General features: G+C 46.1%; 1 protein-coding gene across 1 annotated transcript; it reads right to left on the reverse strand.

Annotated features, from left to right (window-relative positions):
* Window positions 1-314: 314 nt before the first annotated feature.
* On the reverse strand, window positions 315-10290 carry LOC134944413 (uncharacterized). Its single transcript, XM_063932990.1, has 5 exons — window positions 9940-10290; window positions 8149-8370; window positions 7299-7351; window positions 3746-3799; window positions 315-350 (listed from the first exon to the last, which is right to left on the reverse strand). Exons 1-5 carry the CDS (start codon window positions 10205-10207, stop codon window positions 315-317), a joined length of 633 nt encoding a protein of 210 aa, XP_063789060.1. The 5' UTR covers window positions 10208-10290.
* Window positions 10291-11598: the final 1308 nt, after the last annotated feature.

Raw genomic sequence — 11598 nt, forward strand, 5'->3', positions numbered from 1 at the left:
TGACATGACTTATCAGCCACACTACGGGCCGTGTCATAGTGACGTGTGATATCTCTACATGAGACTCTGTTCCAGACAGATGGAATGTGTAAGAATTATCTTTTAAATGTCATTTTGGAATAGAAGCTACTTGACCTTGCCATAGCTATAGCCAGCCAGTCCCAGAGGTGCTCTGAATTCATCACTAGGGGTGTTACAGAGTTCTTTAAAATAAATGTGGTAAATGACCCACGCTAAAAAAGTGTGGAGCTGCTCCTTTAAATTCGTAATAACAGTAAATAGATAAAAACAGGAGCGCTAGAAAAAGAGAGAGATTAAAATAATGAATTAAATAAAATAGTTGCAAACACCTGTGAAAAAAAGGAAAATGATTAATTAAAAATGTTTACAGCACTTCTGTGCTGTGATCCGTGCTGCGGCTGCAGTGGGGAAACCTGACTGTCTGTCTCTCCCTTACTCTGCCTACCTGTATATCCATGGTTAAGGACAGACAAGTCCGAAACGTGTTGATGAGGAGTTACAAGTGAAAGTCGGACGTCATCCCGTCTGCGCCACACGGGTGTGGAAACGACAGTGCAGAAGACGGCATCGAGAACGGGGCAGCGGAACAAGATCTCAATGTGAAAACTGAGTGACGGACGTTACTACAGGTAGGCAGAGTAAGGGAGAGACAGACAGTCAGGTTTCCCCACTGCAGCCGCAGCACGGATCACAGCTCCGGTGTCCTTAAAAGGACACACGCACGGGACTTTCACATCAGCACAGAAGTGCTGTAAACATTTTTAATTAATCATTTTCCTTTTTTTCACAGGTGTTTGCAACTTTTTTATTTAATTCATTATTTTAATCTCTCTCTTTTTCTAGCGCTCCTGTTTTTATCTATTTAGAGTTCTTTAAAGCCCTTTTGACTTTTGATCCAGTGTCGAGCTACGAGGATCAAGGCAACTGGTTGCCTGCACCTTGCTCTAATGTAAGATACCAAAAGGTTCTCAGGTCCCGTTTTTCTCTGACTTTTACCTTGAACCCAGTAGCAATCCTTCTGGCAGACTTTGCAGTCTGGGACCTGGCCCCACACATGCGTCATTTCATTCCGTTTTTAACGTTGTTGGTCACAGTGGCGAAACAACTGGTTTTAAAATATGAAGTCTACTCTGACAGAACTGCATTCACGTCTTCGTAAACTTCTATACGATGATAGATATCGTTACATTTTACCGTAGATGGGGACCATACATTGAAGTCTTGCCGCTAGATACCCAGACTCTTATATTTAAAATTTTCAAATCCACTGACTGGTATATGCACAGAAAAGTGCGAGAATCTTTCTGATATCACTTGACACAAAGATGTACAGTAGTACCAATTTCTCTTCACGGCCTAATTTCACTGAAGGGTACAACTTAGTACTTACTAACTGGTGATTGTGTGGGATACTTATTTTTATGTGGTTGTTCTCAGTTTCGAACTAGGGCATGAAGAGCCCACCGGGGCAATGCAGTGGTAGGGGCCCATGTTTAGGGGTGTTGCCAGTCACCAGAGGGGGTGTGGCCATCTGCCACAGAAGCTTGGCTATCCATTAGACAGTGCATGGGCTGTGCCCTTGATAAATATACATAGTAAATACTGCCAGTGCATGCATGATAATGTACCAGAGTAATAACAGTAATGCAGTGTAGAGAATACACCAGTGGCGTCACAATGTGGGTGCGGGGGGTGCGGCCCGCACCCGGGTGTTACCCTCTGAGGGGTGACACCAAAGTGCCGGCTCCTGCTCAGTGGCAGGAGCTGGATGCTGCAACCCGGCTCCTGTCACAGTGCAGAAGCCAGCACTGCAGATTCAGCAGTCTCCGGGTGAAGCCTGCCTCCCCCGAACCCACAATGTGCCGAAACGGGGGTCGTCATGCGAAGCCATGCCCCTTCCGCAAAGCCACGCCCCCTTTTCACCGGCGACCGCAGCGGGTGTTTTAAAAGTAAGTGACGCCTCTGGAATACACCATAGTCTTGTGCAGTATAATGTAACACATGTGTAATGCATAATTCAAGTGCACAGTCTGGAACCTGATCGTTAGAGAAGGGAGGTGGGGCCCCAGGCAGTAGGGCACACCGGGGTTTTCCCTGTACCCCTGTGGGCCAGTCCGGCCCTGGTTGTTCTTATATGTGAGGGCTTGGATGACATTCCTCACTCTCCCCCCCTCTTTTTATACTCTTTGTAATATTGGTTCCTATCGTTCTTATAGTATTTTATGACACATTGTAGATTAGGACGGCTGTGCACAATTTTATACAAGGAACTTCATGTGTGTGATTGCCAAGTCTCTGTCCGAGATATTGTTCTGTCGCCCGTCTTTTGCGTTTTCAGGATTTATTCAGAGACATTCTGGACTTGCGATGTAGATTTACTGTTTATAATATATGTTTCTTTACTCCTACGTTACTAATATACTAAACCGGATGTCCGGTTGTATCGACTTGACTTGATGCGATGACACAAATTGTTTTGTTTGTGGTTTCAAGAAAATCAATAAATATATTTTGAAAAAAAATAAAAAAATATTAAAAGGTTAAATCTACGTGTTCTACGGTATGTTCTGTTTTGTATTGAAACTGCATATTGTAATTTATGTTGTATAGTAAAATTAGTTTTGTATCTTAGCACTGTATATTTTTCATATTAAATCTGTAATTTAATATGTTTCGGTCCCAATGCTCTGAAAAAATCAGTTTGCCTGTTGAAGACAAAAATTGTTAGGTCTGGTTAACCGATGAATAATAGACTGCAGTCTATTGGTTGGTGAGAGGGAGATTGAGTTGATTACTTGAGAAACCCTTAAGGTCCATACACACTTAACGATATAATGAGCGACGTCGCTCATTTTCCCCCTCCTTGAGCGACGTCGCTCATTATATCGTTAAGTGTGTATGCCGCCAGCGACGACCGATGCGCGGCCCCATGGGTCGGCAACGATCGTCGCTGTCGGTAGGGCATGCATGAATAATGTGGACTGTCGTCCACGACCTTCATGCAGGGCTGGCGGGGGCGTGACGTCACTGAGCGATATGAGCGGTCATATCGCTCAGTGCGTACAGGCGGCCGCCGACCGGCCGGCCCGGGAGGGGGAAACGTTAGACGATGTCGCTCACAGAGCGACATCGTCTAATGTGTATGGGCCTTTACAGTAACATTCCACACAAGGCACTGTGTGCGCCTTGTGTGGAATGTTACCGTAAGGGTTTCTCAAGTAATCATTGTCCCTAATGATTGGTTCTCTATAGTGAATTATTTATTTATTTTCTACAGAAGGGAACAAAAGTAGCTACCACAATGTGAAGGGTTTTATTTAATGACAATATTTCCTTAACTGTTCCCCAAACTTTCCCCTCATACTGCACGTGGCTGCAGGAGTTTTCCTTTTTCACAAGTAGACTTTGGCTTTTTGCTTTTATACATACTGTATACAGATGGAGCCACCGTTATCTTGGCCTTTAATAGGATTAATTGAGCCAGGGCAGTCGGACTTAATCCCCTGATGTATTGTTCTCTCTGTATTGTATTGCAGCTGAGAACAATAGATGAAGGTTTTATGCTAATAATCCATGGTGTGCCTAGGCGCAGCAGAGGTCAAGATAACTGTGGCTCCATATATATATATATATATATATATATATATACACACAATTAGGCAAAATTTGCCTTTGAGTAACACTGACAGCACAAATTGACATAAAGAGACCTCTGTGAGCGTACCATATATCTTCTAGTTTGGGGTTGCCGCCGTTCCGCTGCTCTCTCCATGGTGTCCTGTCATAAAATGCAGAAATGATGATGAGACCCCGTCTAATAAGTATTAGTGTGTTATCTGCCATGTGACATGCTACATACAGGTGTAATACTGGATCCCAGTGGTTAGAAATGCCGTTAGTCACATGACACCGGTATGACCGCATCCCCTAAATACTATAACACAGTGATGTGTATCTCGCTGAGATACCATGGTACAATATACACTATTTTATCCTTCAGCACAGACACGTCCCCTGGTTCCGGATACCATGCTACATACAATACTTGTGCTCACATGAATATCATACCAATGTTATACCGTTACTGGAATGAGATATTTACACGGCATAAATAATCTTCATTCATTGGCTTCTGTCACAGTCAATCATCCATCAGCCAATCGTTAGGTATCTAGATGGTAGGTCGACAGTCAATGGGTTGATCACTAATAGTCAACATGGGAAAAAGGCTAACACAGTGAAAAGATCACCATGACTTTTTTTAAAAATTTCTTATTTTTAACTTTTTCATACTTTGCCATCCACGTGGACTACAATGGGGAATAGTAACCTTGCCCGCAACTTGGCGAGGCAAGTGAGCCACGAAAGGGAAAGTGGCGCACTAATTGGGGTTCCTGGTCATGTTGCAAAGAAAATTACACCAAAAACATAAAAAAACTCATGTCAACCTTTTCATGTGTCAACCTGCCCTGCGTCAACCTTTTTTTCACCACGTCCAGGCCCGTCCCGCCCGTTACGCGGGGTACGCGATCGGGTAAGGCGCCACAGGGGAGAAGGCACCAGCAGCCTGGATCACAGCGCGCGCTTCTCCTGCCTGCCGCCCTGCCCCTCAGTCTACTCTCCGGCAGTGACGGCGGAGTGTATAACTCAAAGCAGGTGCCGGTTCGTTAGCCAATCAGAGCTCGCGGACCGGCGCCTGATTTGAGATATACACGCTTCCGTCACCGCCGGAGACCAGACTGAGGGGCAGAGCGGCAGGCAGGAGAAGCGTGCGCTGCGATCTCTACACAGCGGTGAGCAGCACTGTCGGGGCATATGTGGCACTGTGGGGGCATATCTAGCACTGCGTGCACATGGCAATGTGGGGGCATATCTATATTTGTATGTGGCACTGTGGTGTCCTATGTGGCACTGTGGGGTCATATATGGCACTGTGGGCACATGGCACTGTGTGGACATATCTATCTGGCACTGTGGGGTCATGTGTGGCACTGTGAGGTGCTATGTGGCACTGTGGGGGCATATCTAGCACTTTGAGCACATGGCAATGTGGGGGCATATCTATATCTGTATGTGGCACTGTGGGGTCCTATGTGGCACTGTGGGGGCATATCTGTGGCACTGTGGGGTCATATGTGGCACTGTGGGCACATGGCACTGTGGGGCATATCTATCTGGCACTGTGGGGTCATGTGTGGCACTGTGGGGTGCTATGTGGCACTGTGGGGGCATATCTAGCACTTTGAGCACATGGCAATGTGGGGGCATATCTGGCTGGCACTGTGGGGGCATATCTGTATCTGGCACTGTGGGGTCATGTGTGGCACTGTGGGGCATATCTAGCGATGTGGGGGCATATCTGTATCTGGCACTGTGGGGTCATATGTGGCACTGTGGGGCATATCTGGCACTGTGGGGGCATATCTATATCTGGGACTGTGGGGTCATATGTGGCACTGTGGGGGCATATCTGGCACTGTGGGCACATGGCACTGTGGGGGCATATCTGTATCTGGGACTGTGTGGTCATATGTGGCACTGTGGGGGCATATCTAGTACTTTGAGCACATGGCAATGTGGGGGCATATCTGGCTGGCACTGTGGGGGCATATCTGTATCTGGCACTGTGGGGTCATGTGTGGCACTGTGGGGGCATATCTAGCAATGTGGGGGCATATCTGTATCTGGCACTGTGGGGTCATATGTGGCACTGTGGGGCATATCTGGCACTGTGGGGGCATATCTGTATCTGGGACTGTGGGGTCATATGTGGCACTGTGGGGGCATATCTGGCACTGTGGGCACATGGCATTGTGGGGGCATATCTGTATTTGGGACTGTGGGGGCATATCTGGCACTGTGGGGGCATATTTGGCACTGTTGGCACATGGCACTGTGGGGTCATATCTGTATCTGGGACTGTGGGGGCATATCTGGCACCGTGGGGGCATATTTGGCACTGTGGGGGCATATCTGGCACTGTGGGCACATGGCACTGTGGGGGCATATCTGTATCTGGGACTGTGGTGGCATATCTGGCACTGTGGGGGCATATTTGGCACTGTTGGCACATGGCACTGTGGGGTCATATCTGTATTTGGCACTGTGGGGGCATATCTAGCACTGTGGGCACATGGCACCCACTATCTCCCTGTGACCCTAGCCTCCTCAGTCACCCAATATCTCCATCACCTCTGCCACCCAGTCACGCACTTTCTCCCTGTCACTGACAATCTCCCTGGACCCCTGGGGGTACTATTATGTGGCCACGCCCCTTCCTTGTGAGACCACACCTCTTTTAAAATTTTATTCCATCAAGGGGCGCTAAATTCTAAATTCGCTTACCAAAAAAATTAAGCTCGGGACGGCCCTGACCACGTCTACCCTTTTTCCATGTCGACCAAATTTATGTAGACCAATAGTGGTCAACCTATTGACTGTCGACTTTATCCAGGTTGACCCATTGATCCATAACCCAATCATTCCTGATCAGTCACAGTATGTCACTATTGTTGAATTCAGAAATACTGTACATTGCCATGCCAGTCACCATGTACGGCTAGTGATATCTCTGTTTGGCTAATTAGATTGTAAGGTTCACCTACAACTCTTCTAATTGTCTTTCATATGCACTTGCTGATCATGTGGTAATCTAAAGCCAATAACAGTATATGTTGAAAAGAGTTATTGCATCATATAGTATGTGACGTGTGTCTGTACATCTTTCTCTGATACTAGCCAGTGTCTTCCCAGCCATTGACCTCACTGCACCTCACTGGTTTATAGAAATGTTTCTTTTGTTTGCTGTAGAGTTTCCTTTAACAGGAAATATGAATATTTTAGCCCCTTTCTGTTTACATCCCTGCCCTTATCCCCACGTGTTAGCAATACACATGACACCAATAACCATTGTTTCATTTTGAGACAGGGTACTGCGTAGTGATTGATAGTTGCACTGTCCCTTTTTTCCTTGGGTCATCTGGTAATTAATAAGGGAAAGAGCGGACTACACCAGTGACGGATGAAGATGACACACGCACAGCTCGTCGTGTGAGGCCTGGAGATTAAATAATGTAATTAATGAAACAGTGAGTTGAAAAAACAAACCGGTAACAGAACACTGAGGACCAATGGTGCAGAAATCATGAATAATATGGCATTGTGTAGCAGCATGTCTCACTGTCACAGTGTTGGCGGCCGCTTGCGTAGGGTTATTGCACTCTTCGCCTGGAATCAAATGAAATTCGCAACCAGCGACAGTACTTTATGTTACTTACTTGGTTATGCTGATGATTTATAGCTAGATATCCCTGAGGCTGGGTGTTCTGTCCTGCGGAAGACAGGAGAAATCAGTAATATAGCTGTCAGCAGAACCGGTGCAACAAGGTATCTCAGCGCCCTAGGCACAGCTTCAGCCTACAGCCAGATACCCCCCACCCCCTTCACGCCTGCATAAAGTTCAGAGCTATTCCAAATTGTAGTAATAGGTGGTCTTAGTGGAGCCCTCCTTCTGTCAGATATCCTCCCTTCTTCCCATAGCTTGGCACTCTAGGCAACATCATGTTATCTCTTAGGAGAATGACGACCATAATCTGCTATCTCATATTAACAATCAGTGGATCACACTAGGGCAGTGAGGTGACTGGAAGTGATCCACACCACTTTATCTCCCAAGTCTGACTCTTATTTGGGCTCAGATGGTCATGCCCTGCTTTACGTTGCAGTACAGTATTATTCAGCTGGAGGAAAGTCCCTAGGACAAGATGACATGGCCCATCATGGTTACAGATCCACCACGTCAATCATACCAGTTTCTTCACATACAGGTGGAGTCAATACTGAGCCAACTAGTCTTTGCTCCGCAAGCATTGCATTGAGCGACAGTATGTAGTGTTAGAAGGGACTTTTCCCAATTATATCATCTTTCTCCCAGTGGGGTAACACACACATAGGGCCCCGTGTGCCAGCAATGCTAGCCACTGTGCATGCAAAGTTGTCTTGTAAGTGGGCATGACTTAATTTCAGTCAATATTATAGTTTGTTAATGAATATTTCTTGACGTCCAGGCATTGGAGTACAGTAACTCCTGTGCTTTCTCCCAGACATTCCAGGCCTGGCTCTCCTTACCTTTGATTATTTTTTTCATGCAATCCAGCTTCTCCTGAAGGTCAGGCTGGCCCTGACTTGTGTCTCTCAGAGGACTGTTCAGGAATGCTTTGTCTTCCACACTGAAGAGGAACAGGTCCTGGGCCAGGTGTCGGATCAGTGGCTGGTTGGTGAGGATCTGGATCTTCTTGTCCCCATCACTGTCCTCCAGATCATCAATCACAACCAGGACCTTAGTCTTTCCTGCACAAGAAAGCCATGAAACCCGGGAGTCACTGAGACAATTGTGGGACCATTTTCCATGTATAATATCTATGCTGGGTTTTGTTACTGTTCATTCCATTTGTCACTTATTTCCTACGCTTTTATTCATTGGTCTCTTCTTTGCCTGTGCTTATTTATTTATCACTCACTGATATTACCTGTCATTATTATATGTTTCCATGGGTGGGATGTACTAAGGGAAAAATGTGGTGAAACCCCCGTTTTCAGGGGTTTTACTGCATTTTCAAATGTACTAAGACCCGACCACCAGGTTTTCGCCGTCCAGGCTATTGCCATCTTTGGATGGCGATACCCCATAGAAGCCTGTGGGCTTCTTATTGCCGGCCGCCTCAACCCGCCGCCCCCCCGCCACAGATGCCGACCCCCCTCAGCAGCCTGGACCCAGAAGGTAAACTCCTCCTCCCCCTAGCAATGCAGCCGGAGGTTCTTCTGGGTGTAGGGGGGAGGAGGAGGCACCAGAGACAGTCTGCTGCTGCATCCCGGCATGCGGGGAGTGTGGAGACCCCTGGGAGATGACGGAGACCCCCCACAGACCACCTCACAGGTATCGCGGGGGGCCTCCATCACCGCATTGCGATGTTGATGGCATATGTTAGTACATATGCGATCAACATCGCTGCGATGGGTGGCGATGTATGTTAATACATCCCACCCCACGTGACATTAAAAAAAGGTCTTATTTTTTGTTTGTTATTTGGCAAATCATTAGATCATAAACATCATCTTATTTTTTTTCATCCATGGAGGACAGAGTGGACCAGTTCATGTAACGTGAAGTTCCTACTGTGGCAGTGTCCAACAATGCCCTGGCTACTGTGACCCCCACCTTCACTGTCCCCCTGTTTTAGGCTTTTGCGTCGGTTCTAGTTATTGGCATAGTCTCTAGCTATCCACTATTTGCTACACTGATTAGCACGGCTAAGAGAGCCACTGGGGGCATGTTACCTAATTAGTGGGTTGTGTACCGGATCTTTGCCTTACCTCCCCCAGCCCATTCCTCCAGCACAATCATTACACAGCCCCAGCTGCGAGAAGCAGTCCTGTTCAATTATCTGCACCGCATGGGCGTGGCATTGTGGTTCTTTCCCGCCTCCGAACAGCACACACCCTCCCATGCTGAGTTAATCTGACTCCTCCTGGACTAGTTTCAGCAGCAGTGGCACATGAACACTGCACTTCCTGCAACCATTATTTGGGCACTCCTCCTCACCCAGGGATGTGTGGTGGGATCAGGGGTTTTAAATACTTTTAAAACTGTTTAAAGCTGAAAGTGTCCCTACTGTATATATTAGTGCTACCTTTTGAATTCTGCCCAGTCTCTGTCTACGTACTGTAGCAACACCATGTGACACTGTATATAAGAAACAGGAAATAGCAGTACCACAGTCACACCATACCAGGGTAATATGAGCTAGAATAATGTAATAATAACTAACAGAGAACCGAGGCCCATATGGTGTCCTATGGTTATATACAGTGACATCCAGAAAGGGGTGATGTGGACAGTGGGGTGGGGCTCCTGCTCACCATATAGGTTACTGAGATGTTTCAGCTCCTCATCATACAGAGAGTCTGTGACATCGGTGACATTGACTCTCCCGCGGGTCTTTGAGTGGTAGAGGATGGCAAAGGTGCACTTGGAAGCCTCTTCTATGAACGGCAGAAAGTTGTTGCTGATATAGACGGGGCGGACATCCCTCACCGCCCCAATAGTCAGAAGAAAACGAACCAGCCAGTTGTAATTACTCTTATCTTCTCTTGAGAAAATACCAACAATCAACTTTCTTTGCACCATTTTCACCTATGGCCAGGCCAACGAGGGTTCCCTGAAATAAAGCAGAATCCCAAACTCTCCACCAGATCCCGGAGAAATGACCTTCCTGTCTGGCACAAAAAGAAAATTATTGATAGAATATCAACATGTCTTTTTGGATTATTATGCAGATTATTCATTATATTAATGAAGACAGCGTACCTATATCATGTATTATTGATAACGTTGACACTTTAGATTGTGGAATGGAAAATACTGAATGTGCACAAGTCACCTGTACGTCTGTAGATACTGTACATGTAATCCAGTCCCAACTTGCATTGTCGCAGGTTCTCAGAAGCCATGACCTATAACAATGCATGCTTGTATCTTGCACCATAGGGGGTTATTCAGGGTTGTTAGCAAACCAAAAAAGCACACTAATGTGCAAAACCATGTGCACTGCAGGGGGCAGATGTAACATGTGCAGAGAGTTAGATTTGGGTGTGGGGTGTTCAAACTGAAATCTAAATTGCAGTGTAGAAATAAAGCAGCCAGTATTTACCCTGCACAGAAACAAAATAACCCACCCAAATCGAACTCTCTCTGCACATGTTACATCTGCCCCACCAGCAGTGCAGCATGGTTTTGCCCAATTTCTATCTTTTTTGGTTTGCTAACAACTCTGACTAACCCCCATGTGCAGTCATCAAAAATGTTTGTATGTCTCATGTAGCATTCCTGCCCCTCCCTCTCCTCATCATTCCGGCTGTTTCTATACATTTGTCCCTATGTGAAATACTCTACAAGTAGTGAGCGCTATTTAAAAATAGAGTACCTGCGCAATTTTAAGATTGGCTGAGTAGGTGTTAAAGTTTGTGCCACTGTAAATGTACGATATGTATGGCTTCTTCTAAATAAATAAAAATAATATAATACTTCTGTGCACTGCAAAGAGGCTCATTTCTCCCCATCAGTAGGTGTCCCAGGTCCCCACCAGGCCCCTCAAACAGGCCCACCCCATCTCTGCACTCCTGATCATACGCTAGATAAATCACTGACAATTTTGGAGGTACTGTACCAACATATGATGAAACTCATTGACATGCGGGGCGGACTAACCCTGTGCTGGGCGTCCCTCCGCATGTCAGTAAAGGTCATCGTAGATGTGCTAAATATAGCACAGCTACGATCAACTCGGAATGACACCCGGATGCTTGTGTTGGTAACGACAACCTGAAATGTACCAGTAACTGCAAAATATTTCCAGTATGTACCATATGCCATCTTGAATGGCGTGTAAATGGGTAAGACAGGCACATACTGCTACTGCCCCTGTAAACTATAAATATTTATACATAATTAAAAAAAAATTAATGACTCGTTTTTATTATTCTGTTAAACTGGCAATCATCAAATGAGGGCTTATAATC

The sequence above is a fragment of the Pseudophryne corroboree genome, chromosome 7 (genome assembly GCF_028390025.1).
Source record: "Pseudophryne corroboree isolate aPseCor3 chromosome 7, aPseCor3.hap2, whole genome shotgun sequence".
Classification (NCBI taxonomy): Eukaryota; Metazoa; Chordata; class Amphibia; order Anura; family Myobatrachidae; genus Pseudophryne; species Pseudophryne corroboree.